Source organism: Mixophyes fleayi, chromosome 11, assembly GCF_038048845.1.
Source record: "Mixophyes fleayi isolate aMixFle1 chromosome 11, aMixFle1.hap1, whole genome shotgun sequence".
Classification (NCBI taxonomy): domain Eukaryota; kingdom Metazoa; phylum Chordata; class Amphibia; order Anura; family Limnodynastidae; genus Mixophyes; species Mixophyes fleayi.
Genome location: NC_134412.1, coordinates 53,997,144 through 54,021,065, shown reverse-complemented (window position 1 = coordinate 54,021,065; position 23,922 = coordinate 53,997,144). Strand labels below are relative to the sequence as shown.

Genomic DNA, 23,922 nt, shown 5'->3' with positions numbered 1-23,922 from the left:
TACTAAAGATTAACCCCTCGGCCGTCTATATGGCCGTTCTAATTGTAGTGCTGGCTGTTACAAAGTGCTGCCTGTATGGCAGACTTACAATTTGTGGGCCAACTGCTCGTTTCTAGGGGGAGACTGCCGGCAAAGGTGCAGGGCAAGTGAGCCAGGCTTCTGCTTATCTCGCGCAGGGACCAGGGTGAAGGAAGCCGCCAGGCTATTCACCCACTCTGGGTCTTAGGTTTGATCCCCGCGCAGCACCTGTAAAGGAATTAAAAATAAAAAAGTGAAAACCTAAATCTAGTTAGTTAAAGTATAGGCAGGAGCCTATACCAAAGTGACCTTTCTCCTAGGCACTTAGAAAAAACTGAGGTCTGAGCTATGGAGGAGGGGCATAGTAGGGGAGGAGTCAGGGGAACAAGTTTAATAAGTGCCTAAACTCCTAGTCCCACCTACTATACCCCAATGTCTCGCAGTGTCCCCCAATGGCAGGAAAGAGAAACATTAATATTGCTACAGCATGGTAAACAAGACTCTTTCATCAAAATGAGGAATGATTGCCATAACCGATTTAAGGAAGAGGTATGATAAAGTAAATAGGAGAATAAAATAAGTTGATACATTCAACAAGTTTGGTCTTTTTTTTATTTAACAGGATAATAGAGCGCCAGACAAATTAAAATGTATTTAAACACAGCTAGCTAGTAATACATGAGAAGGTTCTCCTTCCACATTTTCCTAATATCATACATCAGATATAAATTACCAATTTTACAATATATACAATGAAAAAAATGCAAGGTATTACTTTCAAAGAGGGACAGTTGTGCAATGTGCGAGGACAGCAGCAACTTCCGTTAATGTTCCCACAGAAGAGAACCCTTCCTTAGATGTACATTGCCTATGGAAATGGATGAAGTTGAAGAAGGCTAGGAGCTGGGTCCAAATGTTCCAGCTTTTTCTGCTACCTCCAGAGCAGACTTTAAGTTCTGGTCAAAGAGTTCACATCTAAAGAAAATAAAATGGTTTATATTAATGCTATATTTGACTGTATTTTTCCTGTTCATTTAAGATTTCATGCTGTACTGAGTGAAGTAGTACCCTATGCTTGTAAACTCAATACTCTTGTTTTTATCTACAGCTCTCTAATCCACTCTACATTTCAATAGCTACTAACATGGTCACATACAGAAGAGCACTTTATAACACTAACAAATGTCATTGGTTACAATGCAATATTCAGATCACATAGGCTAGAGTATATGGATAGTGGACAGATTACATACTAGTGGTATGGAATGTGATCACATTGGTTGGAGCAGGTATCACGGTAAGCCTACCAAAAAGCAGGATAGAGTGCGTTACCTGCCTAAGCTTAATGGCAGAAGAGAGAAGTCAGATCCTAAGACATGCAGTTAACAAAGAGACCTATACATGACAATGAGAGTCAACCAGTCTTACCTAATTGGCATCTCTAGTGAGTAGAATGGGTTCTTGAGAGCATAGTCAGAATACAGTTCATAAATCTTGCGCAGCAAGGAATCTATGCCAGCCTGACGCGGATCTGACAATACCATGAATTTTATACCTGAAAATAAAGAACCACTAGATATTTACGGACCATAAACAACAGACTACATTTATCAGTGCAAATATTTGTATTGAGTGACAGGGGATAATTTGTAAGGCACATTCAGTAAAGCTAGGAATAGCAGAAATAAATTCAAACTATAAAGCATGATCTGCATTTCTGCAGACAGCATAATAGTCACATAGGAATTCAATCACATTCTGAAAGCATCAGGCTTCTAACCAAGTAGTTACATAAATCTCATCTCTACCTACACTCCTACCCGCCCCCTCCGCTCTGCCTGTGACCGCCGCCTCACTACTTCACTGATCACCTCCTCTCACTATCTTCTTCAGGACTTTGTCCGGGCTGCTCCCCTGCTGTGGAATGATCTTCCACGTTCCATCAGGTTAGCATCTACTCTCAAAGGCTTCAAGCGTGCCCTTAAGACTCATTTCTTTATTCAAGTCTATCAGTCCTCCTAACTTCCTTGTCCTGGCTCTCTCTCCCAGTTAGTACCACCCTTTTTTGTGTCTCCCCCTTCCCTTTAGGTTGTAAGCTCTCATGAGCAGGGCCCTCTTTCCTTGTGTGCTCCTTCTACTGTTCCTTCACCCTCTGTACCTCTTGGCCTGCTTCGCTAGCCCTGTTTTCTTAAGCTTCGGCCTTCTTCTTCTTGATTTCTACCATCCCTTTCACGATCTGTCAGATATAATCTGATTTGCTTTACCCTGTCACCTGTGTTTGTATATATTTGTGTATCATGTTGTGTCTTGGTTCTGTTTTCTGTATATGTAATGTACGGCGCTGCGGACCCTTTGTGGCGCCTTATAAGTCAAAGATAATAATAATAATAATAATAATAAATCATTGAACTGCAATTGTCACTTTTAATATCTGTGGAGGGCACATTTATTTTGTATACTACAAAAGTAAGAATTGTGAAGAAACCATAATTGAGCTCATGCAATGTTTTATTATGAGTTATTAATGCACAGGTTAAATTGCAATTCACTAGAAGAGAGGGCTATTTAGTTACTCACCAGTCAGAGTCTGAAAACAGTGTAGCTTGAAGGTGTCCGTTTCCAACATTTCAATGCCAGAACTTCCTGGCTCTGGGGAGAGTTGAGATCCAATAGCAAATAATCTAAAAGACATAATGACACTTCAGACTCAGGTTTCTGTATATTCAAGCATAGCTTTAAAGGTTTTATTTCAGCAAATGGAAGAAACCATACCATTATCAGTCAATTTCACTGTAATCAAACTTTCATGAGAAAAATAAAGAAAATGCTGCCTGTATAGTTATTAATGAAGAACTCAACCTAATTTATATGTTCTATTTGAATCCCATCAAAAATTACTTTTGAGGCCACCAAATCAGGTGCAACAAATAGGCTTGTGGTACCTCTGTGGTTAATCTATTTGGGAGTGTTGGTGGTTTCTGGGGAAGTTTTAAGTTGAGTTGTTTAAACCTTTGTGTGTGATTGCACTATTCAAGAACACTCAAATCAGTTACTGCTGCCAAGTAAAAGAATGCAGTCTAAAATAATCAGCTCAAAAACACCTTAGGAAATTCTCCAAGGCACTGTATGTATCTGAAATATATGAGTAATACGTTTTCTGTAATATATCAGCATTTATTGTGAACAGTGGAATACGTAGCTTCTGGCCAGAAGTAAATAGCAATAACACAAACGATGTCACAATGTTATACTTTCATTGAGAAAAAGTTATATTTAGCTCCATATGGATTTTAAGACTCTTTGATACATGCATGCAATTTTACGTTTAATTATTATTGCCTGTGTTATACCTTGAGTTACTTATCTGCAATTTTCTGCTAGTTTATGCGTTATTGCTATTTACTTCTGAACAGAAGCTACGTATTCCACTGTTCATAATAAATGCTGATATATTACAGAAAACTTATTACTCATATTTCAGTTACATACAGCACCTTGGAAAACTTCTATACATACTTATGTTCTATAGCTTTTTAGGTTTGTCCCATTATCTCCTCCTATTGGCTGCTAGTACACCTTCAGGGCAGCACAGATAAGGGCCCCCGCGATAAAAAGCTCCATCATCTTGTTATTATTAAAGTGGCCGGCTTCATAGGAATCATCACTTCATGTATGGTCTGCTAAGTGCATCTAAATTTCAACGCAGCAGATACACCAATGTGGACAACTCTTTATTACAAAAATGACTTCACTAAGTCAACGTTCACAAAGATAAGGCTATGTTCACATCTCAAATTTGCTCCCTGCACACTCACAAAGTTTTTGTTTAGTTATACAAGATTGTGTGAACAGAAACACAAACTGCAGTGTAATTTTAAAATTCACTATTATATTAAAATGTTATATGTAGGATACATTATAAAGATGCAATGCATATAACAAAATATAAATTGCAGCTTATCATAGAGTAAGGGTGAAATCACACCCATGAAAATTTAATGTTTGTCCCTGTGACATTTCTGTTTGTAGTATATGAATTTTAAAATATCTTCTGTTTTTAGCGTAGCTACTGAATTATCATGCAAGTGCTTCCTGATCATTCCTAATTGCCATGTCACCCACAAACTTTCACTGGCATAATGCTTCCCAATGTGGTGATGATCAAAAGTGACATTATGCATTCATCAAAATATTGTTACGAAAAGCAAGTCTTCGGAAGCTTGTAGCTTCCAATGGAAAACACTTTCTCTACCACAAGTGCAATTGAGATGTGCAAACACTGCAGCTACAAATTCTATCTTACATTTGCGTATTTCCACAGATGAAGTGCTAATGCATTACAAACAAACAATATTACCGAATGAAATCCACATGGCAATAAATAATTATGACAGCTTCTGAATCCCACTTTTTTGAGATATAAAAACAGAACATTCAGAATCACTGCTCTGACACTGCAAAATGCAATGACTCACGAGTGAAACATGGAGGCCAGCATTAGCTTTTCATTGGAAGTAAGACGGGGCCGTCCAAAACGGATGGAAAGAGGAAAGTTGGAGGGGTTTCCAAAGAATTCCAGAATCTCCTTTCCATCTGCAGTGTTTCTGCCATTCACATCAATCCCATTAATGGAGAGCACAGCATGTCCAACTGTAAAGGGGTAAAAAGTTACAAAATCCATAATTATTTCACTAATAACTGCAATTATAAGAAATATAGCTATAGTAAAATAACACACCATTCACAGATAATCTAATCATAATATGCTTTACTATAGCACCCACATACAACAAGAGGACAGGACGAGTACAACTGTGGCAGCATAGCCCATAACACATCCATGTCATCAGCGGCTGTACTATCCGCAACCTTCCTCACCTCGGATGCCATCCCGCTGACCAAAGGACACCAGCACCCGCTCGTCATGCACCTTAAGAACCAGGTCCAGAGGGAAACTGAACGTCTTCTCTGTTTCAGAGCGCGGGTTCTGGTTATCCAACTGGTAAATCAGACCGCCAGCCTTGTTCACCACATAAACACTGAAAATCGCCATGTTTCTGGAGTATCCGCCGTCATCTGACAGCTCCTACCTCGTTTCCGGGACCAAAGGCTCACGGGACACGTAGTTCTAGAGATAGGAAATCACCTTATGTTTGGGCGTGAGAACGAAAAGTGGATGACTTTATGTGACATTATTTATTATTATCCTAATATTATCCTTACTAACATTACTTTTTTTTACAGTGTGATAAAATCCTTCTTCTACTGTCCTCAGTGTTCCCTGTTAATAATATTAAATTGATTTGTGTTAACAGTATATATTTAATGGTAGTTAAGCAATTCAGCTAAGGTTATTGCTATTGGTGAGTATAATTACCAATATTTATTATTATTATTATTATTATTATTATTATTATCTACTTAGCCAGTGCATCTATAGTCATCGCTTGCAGTGCAGCCTTGGCAGACATTGGTGTACTTACATACCAGCTATGCTCTATTGTCTGTGTCAATGTTATCATTGAATGAAAATTCCCATTTGTTTTCAATTACAAGGCTCCATATGATCTATCACAAGTTTTCTTATTAGGCCATCAGAAAGATACAAATTATCTCTCTGATTTAGAATCTATATAAAAGATAATTTGGTCTAATTTTCTTAAAACAGTAATGATTGTAATAGAATCTACTAATATATCAGATAACATATCTATCTATCTATCTATAGCTGCTGCTGATTATATATTTAGTTCAGTGATTATTCCCTGCAGATGTGATATGTGTCTTTGAATGCACTTGGCTCAATATTCCCAGTCTAAATCCTATTCACACTGCAGTGCATGTATATAATATTAAAATTGGATTTATGTCAAACTAATAAAATTCACTTTTGTTTGAGCACTTTATATTAGCTAATCTCATCAGAGTATAACAATTGTGCATCACTGAGCACTTCACTTATTTAGTTGTAGTAATTAACTGTTGAACAATGTTATAAAATACAGATTTATGACATGCATACTTTAAATGACATATAATGAATCGTATGACACAATATGTAATTTTTCACCATTGCCGCCTTTATTGTTATTAATGCAACCATATACAGGATAAATTTATCTGAACATGATAACGATTACACTAACTGAGGAAAAGTTAGTGATAAATATATATATATGCTATAGTATTAGCACTAAAACATTCTCTTACCTATGAAAAAAATATATACATTAAATAACACCAAATATACTCCACTAAAGTTGTCAACAGAGATGGCAAATTAACAAAACTCCTTATTGAATGATAAAATACAGTACCATTAAGTCTGTATCGACTGGATACCGAATGAGATAGTAATAGACAGGGCTGCCAAGAGGAATTCAGGGCCCCGGTACAACAACTTCATGGGGCCCCCCTTATAGATGAGCATGGTAAAATATTTTGCGCCGCCGAAATTAGAAATGTGTGTGGCCATACCATTGGGGGCATGGCTAGCAAGTGAAAAGCGCTAGGCTCTGAATTCAACCGGAGCGTGCCAAGCACTCCTGACTTTCAGGACATCTAGCACCACAGTGTAGTATATAAACAATGTAGTGTGTACACAAAGGGCTAGATTTACTAAGCTGCGAGTTTGCAAAAGTGGGGATGTTGCCTATAGCAACCAATCAGATTCTAGCTTTTATTTAGTGTTTTCTACAAAATGACAGCTAGAATCTGATTGGTTGCTATAGGCAACATCCTCACTTTTGCAAACCCGCAGCTTAGTAAATCTAGCCCAAAGAGTTCCCAGTCTTTGCCTGCACCTTACATTGGGCAGAACAGTCACCAAAAATTGGGATTGTCCCACTAGAATCACAACATTTCACTGACTCTCCTGCTCTCTCCTACCTGTTCTTGTGACTTTCACCACCTGTGGCTGCAGGTTTCCTTAGTTGCGGCTTGTCTGGGTCCTGGAATGTTGGGGGTTTTATTTAGAAAAAATGGGTACATTTAGAAAATTCCAACCAGCCCCGGCGTTAAATGAATAGCGCCCACGATTAATAATTAGGCCTCTAGCCCCAACATTAAAATAATAGTATTCCCATTTAATAAATAAACCTATTTCCCTCCCTACAAACAGCTCCAGCAATAAATTAATAGTATTTACATCTCATAAATTTACCTATTTCCCGCAACCATTGCTGTCATTAAATAATTCATAGTCCCATTTAATAAAGAGACCTCATTCTCCCGAAACTCACCCCCACATACAATAACCCCCAAACCACCCATCTTAAATTAATAGTACCCACTATTACATTGTCCCACCATCACCCCACAAACAAAATAGCACCCATTAATTAGCCACCACCTACCTCACACACTATATTGCCAAAAGCCATCACACATTACTGTGCCACTTCATCATCACAATGCTGTGCCCCTTCATCAAAACCACGCTATGCCCTTATGATCACACTGCACCCTACATGCTGCTTTTCTGCCCTTCACCTGGCCAGCCTTCATCACACTGTGCCAAGCTGCTTTTGCTGCCCCCTTCTCCTGGCACCCCTTCATCACCCTGTGCCATGCTGCTTTTGCCCCTCTTCATACTGTGCCATGCTGCTTTTACCCCCCTTCACACTTTGCCATGCTGCTTTTGCTCCTCTTCACACTCTGTCAAGCTGCTTTTGACCCTCTTCACACTCTGCCATACTGCTCCCCCCTTCATCACACTGTGCCATGGTGCTTTTGCCCCTCTTCACACTGTGTTGTGCTGCTTTTGCCCCTCTTCACACTGTGCCATGCTGCTTTTGACCCTCTTCACACTCTGCCATGCTGTTTTTAAGACCCTCTTCACACTCTGCCATACTATGGGCAGCACAGTGGTGTAGTGGTTAGCTCTTCTGCCTTACAGCACTGGGGTCATGAGTTCAATTCCCGACCATGGCATTATCTGTAAGGAGTTTGTATGTTCTCCCCGTGTTTGCGTGGGTTTCCTCTGGGTACTTCGGTTTCCTCCCACACTCCAAAAACATACTGGTAGGTTAATTGGTTGCTAACAAATTGACCCTAGTCTGTCTGTCTCCGTATGTGTGTGTGTATGTTAGGGAATTTAGACTGTAATCCCCAATGGGGCAGGGACTGATGTGAGTGAGTTCTCTGTACAGCGCTGCGGAATTAGTGGCGCTATATAAATAAATGATGATGATGCTACCCCCTTCATCACTCTGTGCCATGCTGCTTTTGCCCCCCTTCACACTCTGCCATGCTGCTTTTGTCCCTCTTCACACTCTGCCATGCTGCTCCCCTTCATCGCCATGTGCCTTTCTCCCTCCCCTCTTCTTCATCACCCTGTGCCTTTCTCTCTCTCCCCTTCTTCATCACTCTGTGCCTTTCTCTCCTCTCCTCCCCTCCCCTCTTCCTGCATTTGTATCCTAGTGATATATTAGCAGATTATTTTACAATTATTACTCTTACTGAAATTATACAGAAAGATATTTTATACAGATACTAGATTAGACAGATAATTTGTATCTTTAGGATACTGTCACGCAATACAGGGACTGAAGGCCACTTGCTGATATTTGCGCTGCTAAGCTAGTAGGCGCGGAGTCTAAACATTTTGCAATAAAAAGGATTCTGGCGCACAACTGTAAGTTTGTTGAACTATATATGCAATATATCACATATACTTGTGTATGTATACATTTTAGACATTTATTTGAAGGTAAAGGAAGAATAAAAAACAAAAGCAATACAAATACCTGATAAAGTTCATATATAAAAAAGCAGGTGCTGCATATGGTAACTTAGTGCTGTATGAAGGAGAATCTATATTCAAACAGAACAAAAAATGTGCTATAGTACTATTCCATAAAACAAAATAGCAGGCCTGCTAGGACACAAAAAAGTGAACAGTAAAAAGATAGCCTTGTATCCATGAAAAAACACGCAGTTCCTAAAAATACTCTGGCCAGTATAGTTGTAAATTGTATTACATACATATATAGCAAAGTATGGATATTCATGAAATCTGTGTATTTGAAGTCTTATACATTAGAGCAACTAGGCCAGGTGGAAAGACTTGGTTAAATAAATTCGTAAGACGGCCACAAAAGATAGTGTTCATAAAATGAGAATTCCCAAATCAATGCTGAAATGATGCAAAGTCAGTGATGGTAGAATAATATAACTTGGTCCGGAATAAACATAGCAGTATCGGGACTTGAATTGAAGGGGACTCACCCTCTACAGCTGGAATTGTATATTCAGGTAGTCTAGCTTCCCTTATTTTGTCCCTCCGTAGATGTTCGTTCACTCAAGGTATCTAGCAGTCAATGGAAACAGGTTGGAGTCGTGGCCGCAACTTCAACTCAAACAGCGCATATGCATGCGGCAATCAATATCGAAGGAACTATGCGAACATAAAGTACATTATAGTACAATAGCCCATAAATCTGTAGATTGTTAGCAGTTAACCCAACGCGTTTCACCCAGTTAGTTGGGCTTCCTCTGAAAGTTTTCTATGAGTCTCCCCACCGTTCTTATATGCTTCCTCCATGATGGGGATGTGGTCAGACTCTGCCAATTCCATGATCGGTGAGAGTAAAGTGATGTTAATTATACAGGTGAATCATTCAGCTGATACAATGTGGCAGTTTTCCGTATTGTTTTCTAGCACAGAGTATTTTGCTAGAATTTCCGATCTGATGTTAAGTAAGGTTAAAAACTTTCTCTCATGTCCAAACTGTATAAACTTATTCTGTATGTTGCAAAACTTCGCAAAGAACAAAAGACCATATATAAATAGCAAAATATAATGCATCTTAATGTCAATGTTTTATAGAGCAAATATGTAAACTGTAGTGAAATTAAAAACTGAAAAAAAAATTAAAATAATGAAAATACTAATAAAAAAACAAAAAAAAAAATAAGGAAGTTCCAATGGCACCAGATAAATAATATTACTAATAAAATAATACATAAAAAGGGAATAAACCATGTCCAGTAGTATGCTAAGTTATATCAAGGATTGCAAAACTAGCAAATATATGCACACTAAACCTACCACCCATTGCATATCCAACTATAATAATAAAGAGTACATTATCAAAGAAAAAATTACCTGCGACACTAAGGGAGTAATCTATTTGCTAGAATGCCCTTGCGGACTACAGTATGTTGGAAGGGCTATAAGGAGCCTGAACTTAAGAACAGCAGAACACATCCGAAATATAAGGAATGGTTTGAAAACCCACAGTATCCCCGAACATTTTACTGAAAAACACGCAAAAGACCCTACAGTGTTAAAATTTATTGGGATAAAAAAAGTTGAAAAATTGTGGAGGGGAGGAAACTTTTTAGCAAAAATTGCGAAGGAGGAGACACGATGGATTTATAATCTCAACACATTAAATCCTAGAGGGTTGAATATCGATCTTGACCTAGGCACGTTCCTCCATGTGTAACCACATAGGTTTTGCCTTTATGATGCAGTTCATGACCTTATTTAGCAATTTCCATTTATTACCATATAAGATATATTTTCACTTACCACCTATTGTATTTTCCTCTATTTCCATCTTTTGGATACAAACATAATTAATTTTATGCTATTATCTATTGCTGTTTATACATTTTCATCTAGTGGGTTCAACATTTAATATTCTGTGGTATAACCTTGTTATACCACAGTGCAGAGAAGCGTCCCATTGCTTGGCAACAGAGACGCAAGCGAACTGCACAGGCGCACGCCAATGCGAGGCCTAGAGGAGGAAGACGGCGTACCGTTGCGTTGGCAAAAGATGGCGTCCGTCCCTGACACTGATGGAGAGTGCGGGGACTGCGCCTGACAGATACCTTAATAAAGAAAATGTGATAGATCATATGGAGCCTTGTAATTGAAAACAAGTGGTAATTTTTATTCAATGACAATAGAGCATAACAGTTTGAATTCACCTTTCTTGCACAGTTATTGCTCTATTACACATTTGAATTGGTTTTATATGTTTTAATATTTCGCTACTGTCCAAGTAATCAGGAAAATGTATACTTTTAATGAATGAACAATAAATATTGGATCTATTTTATCAATATTATTCATCCCAAAAGACCCTCTAAAGACATATTTTATTTTCTGTATATAAGGGATCAATATATATGTATGGGTGCACCTCCCAGAGTATAGAGTTGGTAAATACTTTGGGTGGATATAATTAATTGAATGGAATGTTGAATACTTGGTGTGGTTGGAATTTTTTTTTTTCTGTACTTACATACCTATCAACTGTCCTGAATGAGGCGAGCAGTTCCAATTTGAGGGGATGGTTCCACAAATGAGGACTATTGTCCCAATTCCAGGACAGTTGGGCGCTACGTCCTATTAACTGATGAACCTTTAATGAAGTGTGTCCAGTGTGCATAGCAGTGAAGGTTTGGGGTTGGCCAAGTGGTTTGGAAGCACTGAACATGCCCCTAGGGGGATTTGGCACTCCCCAAAGTGACATAGTCACACCCTTGTAGCATGGCCACTCCTCATGTCCTAATTCCAGAGTCCTAAAAGTTGGGAAGTACGGTACTAAAATATCCATTGTGACAAGTTTACTGAACTTTAATAATATTATGGTAAATATTTCAATAATTATTTATTTATAAAGCCCAGAGAATAAGAATAGCTAAGGAAAGTGGCATTGAATATACAGAAATAGTGAATTTGTACTTTGCAGGTGATCAATATTGAAAAATAAGGCCGAGTATTGGGGTTTGCACCACTAGACAATTTGATTGCAGCTGCTGTCTAGTCCCACATGTGGGTATTTAGTTGCATTCAACACACGATTATAATTGCCAACGTTTTGAAATAAATTTTCAGGTACACTTTGTTGCCATGCACAGTTCAGTCTCAGTGCACCTTTGGCACAACAATCTCCAACATGACATGTTTATTGGACTTCATTATAATGTGTTTTTTTGTAATTTAAATACTCCAATAAATATTAATGCATATAGTCTGCAAAATAAGAGCATACCGTAATACTTGCTTCAAATTTACATAATAAGATTACTTTTGCTATTAACAACATCTAGAGAACAAAATGTCAGAGACTGAAAACAGGAGGTTTATAAGCTTTTTTTTCTATATAAAATTATTGTGGTGCATGCTATGTGTCACTGCCATCATCATTTATTTATATAGCACCAGCATATTCCATAGCATTTTACAATTGGGAACAAACACAGTAATAAAACAATATTGGATATTATATGCATACTGAGAGGTAAGAGAACCCTGCTCACAAGCTTACAATCTGTAGGACAATGGGAGTTTGATACATTTGGTTATGTGCCACTTATTGCACAGCAGTGTTGGCCAGGGGATCAGAGGATTATTGTCTTGTGTGATTTGTGTAAAGGGTGGTATTAGGATACCTGAGGGAGGTTGAGGCAGAGCACACCATCGGTGCAAGTGCAATTTACAAGGAAAATCAGTTTAGCTGCTGCATGCAAAATAGATTGTAGGGGTGAGAGTCTGATTTGAGAAAGACTAGTAAGGATGGTATTGCGATAGTCAATACCGGAGATGATGGGTGCATGAATTAACGTTTTTGCCATGTCTTGTGAGATTTTTGTACATATTCTTAGATGTATTTAACAGGATTTAAATATAGTTTGCATATGGGAAACAGGATAGTTCTGAGTCAAGGATCACACCTAGGTAGCAAGCTTGTGGGGTAGCATTTATTGTCATATTGTCAATAGAAATGTCAGGTAGGTAACTTCTATTGCCTTGTGGGAATATTATTAGCTCTGTTTTTGAAAGATCAAGTTTGAGTTGGCGAGAGGACATCCAAGATGAAATTACAGAAAGACAGTCAGTAATGCTTGCCAACAAAGATGATCAGAGATCCGGAGAGTATAGATACATTTCTATATCATCCGTATAGAGATGATACTGAAATCCAAAGAAGCATATTATTTTTCCAAGGGAAGTGGTATAAATAGAGATGAGCAGAGGACCTAGGATTGAGCCTTGTGGTACTTCAACTGGTAAAGGAAGCAGAGTAGATAAGTAGGTTGAGAACCAGAATAGGACAGTGATTGTATTGTTTATATGAGTAGAGAGTGGTCAACAGTGTCAAATGCAGCAAAGAGATCCAGGAGAATCGGAATCGAGTAATAGCCTTTAGATTTTTCAGGGATCAAATATTTGACAACCTTTGATAGTGCAATCTCTGTGTAGTGTTGGGAACGAAAGCTTGACTGAAGAGGGTCAATAGGTCAATAGGTTGTGTGAGGAAAGAAATCGTGTGAGGCGATTGTAGGCAATTCTTCTGAGAAACTTAGAGGGGCATGGGAGCTGAGAGATGGAACTGTAATTTGAGAGTTTGGATCAAAACTTAGTTTTTTCAGGAAAGGAGTATTAACAGTGGGTTTGAATAATGATGGAAAGATACCAGTATATAGAGAGAGAGATTACAGATTTTAGTTAGAGTTGGGATGAGTACAGAAGACAGGGATCAACTGATTTGTAAGGGTATAGGTGTAACGGCTCCTACTGACATCAGATACATTCTTAGAACAGGACAATGGAGAGGTTTTCATCTATAGTAAGCTGCCATCTCCGTAGAGAGCAACGTTCTCACAGGTACTTGGATGCCCCAAGGACTTGGGCTAAGAGTAAGAAGAATTATTGCGGATGCCAGGTAGTGAAGATGTATGGAGACTAGCAATGACTGGCAAGCTGAGAAATAACACCTAAGTGGTAGAATAGAGGTAACCGGAGAGGATGCAATGGTTGAGGCAGGCAGCAAACAAGAATAACCAGAGACACGCCAAGCTCAGAGAGCAAACCCCCTCTGCAGTCTATAGACACTTTCCGATCATGTGATCGCCAAGTAGCCCCATAGTCCCAACTGCTAGGCAACCAGCCAGACTGAAAATACAACCAGAGCACCGCGCTCAAACAAGAACGTCCTAGCTGCTTAGTAACGAGCCAGGACAGATGAAGAGATCCAGCCCTCATGAGTAGTATGGTGGCTAGTCCCAATAGGATTGTCAGGCACGTCTCCGCACCTCTGTTGGGTGCTGGAGACGGACGCCCTCTGCCCGCAGCTCATGTCCCATTGCTAGGCAACGGGACGCGATCACATGATCGCGGCGCTCGCGCATGCGCGATGAGCCGCTCTTGTTGCTAAGCAACAGAAACGCTACCCGGCGAAGAATCCTCCTCCCACTTACTTCCTCCTCCTCTATTTAAACCCCACTCTGGCACCATTAGGGTGCCAGAGTATTGGTTCCACCCAGCTCCAGCATTATCCTTGTTCCAGATTGTTTCCTGTGTACCTATTCCTTGGCTTGCCTGACTACTCTCTAGGATCTCCCCTTGTACTTCGCTGCCCGCACTGGTATTGACCCTTGGACCGTTCCTGACTACTCTTTTGTCTTCCCCCCGTGGTACTGCGCTTCTCTGGTTTCGACTCAGCCTGTCTGACTAATCTCCATTCATTGCACTGGTGACTATCTGGGAGAACCGCGAATGTGCATCACACGCAGCAAAGCCCATACCTCCTTGCGGGGGTCCCTGGTGAACACTGGTGGTGCATTAGACTCCGCGCCTCCCAGCTTAGCAGCGCCAATACCAGTCAGTGATCTTTCTAGTGAAAAGACGTGACAAGGATAAAGAGGACAGGTAGTAGAGTAGTAAGATAAGAGAGTAGATACTTCTTCATTTGTGGGATCAAATGAGAGGGTGCCGAGAAGGAATTGAGCCTATTGTAAAGGATACCATTTCAAGTAAGATCTTATCAATCTTGTCTTTGAAGTAGGAAGCAAGATCTTGGGCATTGATGGTAGTGGGAGGGTGTGGGGTGGAAGGAAAACAGATTTAAATGTGTTAAAAAGCCATTTTGGTTTAGAAGCCTAAGAAGAGATGAAATTGGAATTGGAATTATGTTTGTTTGGCAGTGTTCAGAGCATTTCGATAGGAGTGGTAGATAGGCGTATATGTGAGGAAATCAGAAATACAAGATTTAGGCCAATGACATTGTGTTTTGCGAGAATTTATTTGACAATGTTGTGCTTCTTTTGTGTGCCACAACTGACATCGAAGTCGACACAGAGTATGAAGAGTAGCTGGAGCCGCTTGATCAAAGGCTGTTATAGCTGATAAGATGATGATCCGAGAGGGGGAAAGGAGTGTTAAGAAAATCAGAAACTGAGCAGTCTATAGAAATCAAGACCAAGGCAGTGGCCATCCTAAAGAGTAGAGGAATCAATCCACTGGGGAAACCAAGGGAGTGCGTTGAGAGTAACTCTGCCTGTGTCCTGATTGCTGCCTGGATAGAACCTTTGTGACCTCAACTACGTCTATTGCTGCCTGGATCGACCCTTTGCCTGTTGTTTGACTCTGTCTTTTTTCTGTGAGACCATCTCCCAGCTGCAGGATCGTGGTGCTTGCTATCCGCTCCATCGGACTCACCTGTGTTTCACCTTTCAGATTTACAGCTCGGTCTGGCCCCTGCTCCTTCTCTTGTACTGTTGCTCTCCAGCTCCATCCACGACTCTACACTGCAAACTATTATACTGGTGGAGATTGGTACTACATTCTATTGCAACTCAGCATATCTGCCTTATCTGGTCCAGGTGCATCCTGCATCCCTGTTGCCATAGAGATATCTGCTCAGCATCCCACTGCCAAGTCCTTTGTAGTGCTCACCTACCTGAGTAGTCCATCCCCACCTCCTTGCCAGCTTCCAAGTCTGGAAGTGTGGGTAAAATGGAGGCCACCATGTGAAAGGGCTGCAGGTGAGGCAGGAGCTGATTGTGTAAGCCATGTTTCTGTTATTGCCAGAAGGCTGAGGTTGTTTGAAAGGAAAGGCCCTGTATGGAGTTAAGTTTGTTACAAACAGAGTGTGTATTTCATAGGACACATTTAAAGAACTTTGAAAGAGATGGAAGACAGATGATGTGTTTGAAGTTAGTTGGATTTCTGTAGTGGACTGCAGAAGCTATACTTGTATGGGTGATGTGGGAGTTGTGGGGGTGAACTGCATTTGGTAATATATCACTAGCTAATAGAAGCAGAGAGAGAGAAAGATAGGAAAGATGACTGCAGGATGTGTGACCTTTTATTTCCCGGTGACGAAGTTCATGAGTGTTTATTAGAGAGGAATGGAGTAGCGTACATACAGATCTGCATGTAAAGGGGGAAAAGGGGAGAGAGGGAGGAAAGAAAGACAGTGTATTATGAGGCACTCCTGGAGTGTTCAGTAAAATGTAACTTTTATTGGAATCGATTAAAATGGAAGGAAATTGAGCGAAATAATTAAAAAGAAAATAAAACAGTGATAAGTGATTAAAATGCAAAATAAATTGCAAAGTCACACCTATAACCTCGTATTAGTATGAATACAGGCTAGAATAGCACTACAATACTGCGTCTGTGACAACTAGTGTGTATAATATATGTCCATAAATTGCGGACTAAGATGCGAAAAACAACTAGTGCCTATTGCTAAATATGTCCGCTAACAAGAAAAAAATGAGGGATTGATATAATTATCGAGTTTATGTTACAGTATAGTGTAACAAGAATAATTTGCATGAATATGCAATGCCAACTAAAGATTATGTTCAAAACGGCATAGCAAGAGTAGTAATCATCCTCTTGATAGGTAGATAAGCGTTAATGATATAACCTTAGGTAACGGCCGTAAAATCTACAAGAAGGTCTCATTGAACAATACCAGACAGCACCAGGCTGTAATAAGTTTGAGCAGAGGCATCAAGAATTAGCAAAGGCTAAGTACAAGAATCGCGGGATTATGTGAGATTCCTACCTAATAGAAACTGGGGAGCGATTCTTGGTGAGAACTAGAGACATAGAGGGTAGGTGAGACAAAACGCAGATGTCGTTTCGCTCCGTGGCTTTTTCAAGACTAACTGACCCAAAGAAATGACAGCTCTTAAATACTCTTCCAGGTAGGTGTGGTTTAAACTGAAAGAACCAATCAAAAGTGTTTCACCATGATAGGTGTGTCTATTCCCATACTAACCCCCCGTGTATTTGATGGACAGTAAGGTTAGCCTGTCACAGCTGATGTTAGTGTGATACAGGTTACTCCATTGGCTGGTAAGAAATAAAATGATATGGTGACTGATCTTCCTATTTAACCTCCGTAATATTATGTAAAGTCATTAGATAATATTTTGCGTTGGATCGGAGGGACTAATTAATCAGAATAGACGATGGTACATGCATATGTGATTTATTTAACAGAATCTATGTATTCGGAAAGCACAGTAACCCATCGCAATTATTACACCATATTAGGTATATAATATTTGATTTTTTATATACAAATATATCCTAATGAGTTTAATTGACAAACCTGCTAGTCTGTCACTATCGATGTGAGAATAGGCAGATGGAATAATGGTTTAAAGTATGTTCCAATCAATAGTCCTGACAAATAGAAATGATAATTCTTCATTACTCCTACAGGTGGGTGTGGTTTAAACTTAAAGGGGGGTATTCAATTCACAGCGGGATCTCCGGAAAACGAGCGCTCGAAAAATATTACCGTTAATACGGTAATATGCGCGTAAATACCGTTAATACAGTAATTTACTCGCTGGATGTCAGCTCGCAGCTCAGGGAGATCCACCTCTCCATCCCAAAGGATCAAAATGTCATCTATGTAACGTAGCCACATTACAATGTTGCTGGTAAATTCATCGTTAGACTCCGTAAATACAAATTCCTGCTCCCACCAACCTAGAAAGAGTTTGGCATAAGTGGGGGCACAGGATGTGCCCATCGCTGTACCTCTAATCTGGAGGTAGAATCTTTCATTGAAAACAAAGTAGTTTTTGGTGAGAATAAATTTTAGGAGTGTCAGTATAAACTCGTTAAATTCGGTGTTGATGTTCATGCTTAAAAAGTAACATACTGCTCCCACACCCTGTTCATGATCGATATTAGTGTAGAGAGATTCCACATCGTAAGAAGCAAGTTTGGTGGTTGAGCTGTCCTGAATTTTAGAGAGTACGTCCAATGTATCTCGAACATATGATTGTAGACCAACTACATATGGTCTTAAGTGTCGGTCTACAAATCTACTGGCATTCTCTGTTAGTCCTAGGACACCTGACATAATTGGGCGTTCTGGACGATCAATCTCATTTTTGTGAATCTTTGGAAGAGCATACACTGTCGGAATTTGGGGATTGTTAACCATCAAAAATTCATGGTCAGATTTGTTTATGGTACCACTATGAAATGCTGAATTGATGATGCGTTGATATAGATTCAGAAAATTAGCAGTTGGATTGAAGATAAGGTGGCGGTAACATAATGTGTTATTAAGTTGTTGTTGAATTTCACCTATGTATTTCTCAAGAGGCCAGATGACGATATTGCCCCCCTTATCAGAGGGCTTAATCACCACGTCATTCCAACTACAGATTTCTTTAAGGGCTTTCGATTCCATGGCATTTAGATTTTTAATGATAGTAGGTCTGCCCTTGTTGGATCGAAAGAACGCATCTAAATCTCTGGATACTAGGTCCATATAGACTTTTACTTGTGGACAAATTTTCGCATCAGGAAAAAAGGATGATTTTTTCTTTAAAGGGGCAGGGTCATAGATTTCAGTACTTTTAGTAGATATGTCTCTGCCTGAATGTCACTCACCGGACCGTGAGTGCCTCTTCCCGGACATTTAGGAACCGTGGCCGTCCGCCATCCTGAGGGTCTGCGCATGCGCAGCCCTTTTCTATACTTCAGTGTATACTCCTTTAACTTAATTGGCAGATCAGGCAACCTCCCTATATTAAGCACCTGTGGTCACCACCACGTTGCCTGATCTTGGAGTCTCATTCCTCATGAGTCTCTGAAGGTGTTCCTGTATTACTCGTGTATTCAGCGCTGCTGATTCCTGTGGTTTCCTAACCACTTCTACTACTGTGGTTCCATACCACTTCTACCATCAACTGTATCATCATGACTGTTTGCTGAGTCCTATCCGCTGCCTCTGTGCGCTACAGTCTTCTACACCACTTCAACGTTATTTTATATCAATGTGACTGTTTGCTCATTGCTATCCGCTGCCTCCGTGCACTCCAGCTTTTACCTCACTCACCTGCTTCTCATCAAGTCTGTTTGCTGATTACTATCCGCTGCCTCCGTGCACTACAGTCTCCTGCTTGCAACTCGCCTGTGTTCAACATCGTGACTGCCAGCTGACTACTATCCGCTGCCTCTGTGCACTACAGTCTCCTGCTTGCAACTCGCCTGTGTTCAACATCGTGACTGCCAGCTGACTACTATCCGCTGCCTCTGTGCACTACAGTCTCCTGCTTGCAACTCGCCTGTGTTCAACATCGTGACTGCCAGCTGATTACTATCCGCTGCCTCCGTGCACTACATTCTCATCTCATCTTTGCTGTGGCTTCCTCGAGACTACCGCTTTTCATTACCATCTGCTACACTTCGTGATCTACAGCTCCTGCCCTGCGCTGCACTCCTGTTTCCCATCGCTGTTGGTTCCTGTGGTTGCTACTGGTTGCCTCCGTGTGCCGCTGAGTCCTGCCGCTGTGGTCAGCGCTATCGTCCATCTCCTGCTGATCCACTCTCCACGCCTTCACGTGTTCCACTGGTCTCTACCCTCCTGTCAGCATTGGATTTGTATCTCTTCTACTACCCTCTGCTGGATCATCTCCATTCTCCTGGGTTTCCTATGAGTCCAGTTCCACGTGTTGCTGACTCCTGTGGATTCGTGTCCCTGTCGGTCTACTCACCTGTGCGCTGCACCTGCTAGACCGCTGCTTCTCCTATCCAGGGACTTCCTATCCAGTCGGCCTCCAGCCGCTCAGGTACCGCTGCAATCCCATCTGACTGCTACTGCTGAACCACGGTATGCATACTTCTCATTGACTGTGCTGTGTATTGCATATCTTGCTGGACTGTGTTTGGTTCTCTCTGGAGTCTGCTATCCGCTGAGTCTATTGCCATCATTGACTGTGTTATCATTGTGCTGGACTACTTCAAGAGACTTTCTAGATTGCAGACCTAATCAGTCATTTACATATATACATATCTATATTGTGCATATTACTGTGGATCGTGTATAAGGTGCCTGTGTATATCCTGTGTTGCAGTCTTCACCCGTGCACCTCCTCACATATATATTCAGTGGTACAACTTGCGGATGTCAGACCACTGATCCCTGTTTCCAGTATCACCTGTTCCATTATCCTCTCACATAGCAGTGGTACCACTTGCTACCGCAGACCACTGACTACCTGGATACCTCCACTTGGATTCCATTCCTTCACTCAGACAGCGGTACAACTTGCTACCCGCAGACCGCTGACTCTCATCACCTCCTTGTTTCTGTTGGACATTCCTCCTCACTATAGCAGTGGTACAACTTGCTATCGCAGACCACTGACTACCTTCACGTGTCCTTGTCCATACAGTTCCTTGGGTATCATTACCTCATTATTACCAGTGTTGCTAGTCATAGACTTTCCTGAGCATCTCATCGGCCATCATTTCATGTTCCGTGATCACCCAGCTACCAGAGTACCCTATTACCATCTACATTGCTCTGGTAAGCCTACCATCTGGTGATCCCTGGGTAAAGACTCCTAGTGCCCGTGACACTGAATCAGAAGATTGTAACTCTTCAAGTATGTCCAGTATTTGAAGATCTTCTTCAGTATCTAGCGTAATTGGCAGTTGTTTGACGAGCTGCAGCTCTTTGGAATCTGTATCTGTAATCGGTTTATGACTACTATAAAATTTCTTTAGGAGTAACTTTCTAGAAAGGAGATTAACGTCCTTTTCCCATTCAAAGCGGTTCATTGCTTGAACCGGTGAGAATGAGAGTCCTTTACTCAGGAGGCTAATGTGGTGAGATCCTAATTCTGAGAGAGATTAATAACCCTTAATTTCGAATCTGAGTCCTCTGTCTCCTCTGACTCCTGCGATAGCCAGCCCCTTCTTGTCTTCCTCTTCTCCTTCCTCGATTGTCTACCCCCACGTCGTATCTTTTTATATTTGGTTCCATGGCCATAAGGCCTCTCCCTAAAAAATTATTATCAAGGGGTTCCCTGTCTGAAAGTGAGCTTGTAGTAGCTTCATTTTCTGACGAGTCGACTTCCGAGGTGGAGTAGGAGGGGTTGGTTTTTCTAGATCTAAAGGTGTTCCATGTGAAAACCTGATTAAGGGTATAATCTTTTTGGTCTCTAGAGAATTTGGATTTTTCCTTTTCAACTATTTGTTTTTCATGTAAGTCCAAATCTTTTTTAAACCTATCATATGATTTTTGAAAAAGTTCAATTTTTTCATATTCTTTCAGCTTTTCTCCCAGGGCTTGGATCTCTTTATTATAGCCATCTAATATAATTTGATCATGCTTGACTAAAATATATATTAATTTTTCAGAGCATTTAGTAAGGGCACATTCCCACTCTTTTTTCAATTCTGAGTTAGCTAAGTCAAAGGCAAGATATATCTTAGGTCTAAGACCTCGGGGTACCATGCCATGTTTTGAGTAGTTCTCAAACATGATCCTATTCCAGTGGGTTTTAGTTTGCCTATACATAATCGATTTAAGTTCAAATAGATGATCTGTCCAGTCTTTGTCATGATCAGGACTGGTTTTATCCAGAAAGTTGACATCACTTTTGCTTAGTAATTTCTCTTGAAACGAATTTAGGTCGTGACAAATACTAAAAGTAGTCATATTAAGAATGTATACAAATAATATCTTTCCAAAAAATCAATATAAGATTGTTTGGATAGTAGCGATTAAATGAGTTCAAAATATATAAACCGCACTAGGCAAGGCAGTATGAACAATTAGTGAGATATTCTCTTAATGAACCCGAACAAGGAGGACCTTTGATCGGGGGGTGCACCCAACAATGTAATAATATGCATGTAAAGGGGGAAAAGGGGAGAGAGGGAGGGAAGAAAGACCGTGTATTATGAGGACTGAGGACTAAGCGCAATTGCTCTAACCAGCAAGTATGTTCTCAAAGAACCTCTGAACTAATGACAAGATTAAGACATAGAGGATACAGCCACAAGATCTTGAAAAAAGCCAAAAATTCTGTCACCAATACAACTAGAGAATCATTAATTTATCCAAAAAGGGATCTTAATAAGGTGAACCCAAAGATTAGGATGATCAGCACTTTCTGCGCCGAATGGTGACAATTACAAAAGATATTCCAAAAACATTGGCATATTTTACTAACTGACCAAGATCTTAAGAGAAATCTTGATGATCAATTATCATTCAGCTGGCATAGAGCAAGGAATCTTAGAGATCAAATGGTACATAGCCATCTTTATAAAAACAAAAAACATAATCCCAACAGTTTGAAGGGCTTTTACAAGTGTGGTACATGTAAGGCGTGCCAATATATGGTACCCACCAAAGTGTACAAAGATAAATTCAACAGGAAGTGGAAAATACAGGAATTCTTAAACTGTAACTCTCCAGGGGTCGTTTATTACCTTATCTGTCCGTGCTCTTTGAGATATATTGGAATGACCACCAGACCTTTTAAAAAAAGGTTACTTGAGCATATCAACAACATAAGGAACAGTAAGAAGGATCAGGAAAAACTCAATACAATTGCAAAACACTTTTTGTTACAGCATGACGGTAATCCGAAGGGGTTACAAGCATTTGCAATGGTCAGAATTAATCTTGGAATCAGAGGTGGCGACTTACAAAAAGAGCTACTTCAAAAGGAGACTAAAATGATATTCCAAATGGGAAGTTTGGCCCCATATGGGCTTAATGACTATAACAGCTATATGTCTTTTTTATGATATGCTTCAGCCTGATTTTTACTTAATAAAGATCACAGTGCATTGTATTTACAGTATATGTAACAACGTTCTCATTATTCCCACCCTTCCCCTCCGTCCTTTTGTTTGGATTATTAGTAAAATTGGGAACGTACATGTTTCTTTCAATGTGAACGTTTTATTGCAGGATCTTCCAAATCCCTATGGGTTTAAGTTGAATTATGATAATTATACGGGACTTCCTTTTTGGGTTTCTCAATCCTCTATGTGTAGCAGCTTTGCTAATTTAGGGTCTTATTAATTTTATCTCTTAAGGGTACTAATATTTGGACACTATAAATTAATGTGTCTTTCTTGAGTACCATGTAGGTTATTTCCTCTTATATAGCCCTGAAAAAGTACTTCTTATGTGGGAGAGATATATCCCCTTTGCTTATTGGTATATACTGATACTATTAATAAATCATATACCAGTTTTTTACTGATCACTTGAAGCAAAAAGCACTTCTTACATAGCTATATAGACAATTATGGCAGTCACAACAAATAGGACTATTGGTTGGATTATTCTCTAAACCATTTCATTCCACCTGCATATTCTCATATCGTTAGTGACAGACTAGCAGGTTTGTCAATAAAACTCACAAAGGGATATTTGTATACAAAATAAAAAATTATATACCTAATTTGGTGTAATAATTGCGATGGGTTACTGTGTTTTCCGAATACATAGATTATATTAAATAAATTACATATGCATGTACCATCATTAATTCTGTTTAATCAGTCCCTCCGATCCAACGCCAAATATTATCTAATGACTTTACACAATATTACGGAGGTTAAACAGGGAGATTAGTCACCATATCATTTTATTCCTTACCAGCCAATTGAGTTACCTGCATCACACTAATATCGACTGTGACAGGTTCATCTTACTGTCAATTAAACACACGGGGGGTCAGAATAGAAATATATACACACCTATCATGGTGGTAACACTTTTTGATTGGTTCTTTAAGTTTAAACCACACCCACCTGTAGGAGTAATGAAGAATTATAATTTCTATTTGTCAGGACTATTGATTGGA

The 23,922-nt window shown here is 39.9% G+C and overlaps 1 protein-coding gene across 1 annotated transcript; it reads right to left on the bottom strand.

Moving 5' to 3' along the window:
* Positions 1 to 612: 612 nt before the first annotated feature.
* On the bottom strand, positions 613 to 5,127 carry TRAPPC4 (trafficking protein particle complex subunit 4). The gene is made up of 5 exons (XM_075191045.1): positions 4,897 to 5,127; positions 4,494 to 4,668; positions 2,596 to 2,699; positions 1,447 to 1,573; positions 613 to 993 (listed from the first exon to the last, which is right to left on the bottom strand). The coding sequence occupies exons 1-5, from the start codon at positions 5,069 to 5,071 to the stop codon at positions 915 to 917; spliced, it is 660 nt and encodes a 219-aa protein (XP_075047146.1). The 5' UTR covers positions 5,072 to 5,127; the 3' UTR covers positions 613 to 914.
* Between the last annotated feature and the right edge of the window lie 18,795 nt (positions 5,128 to 23,922).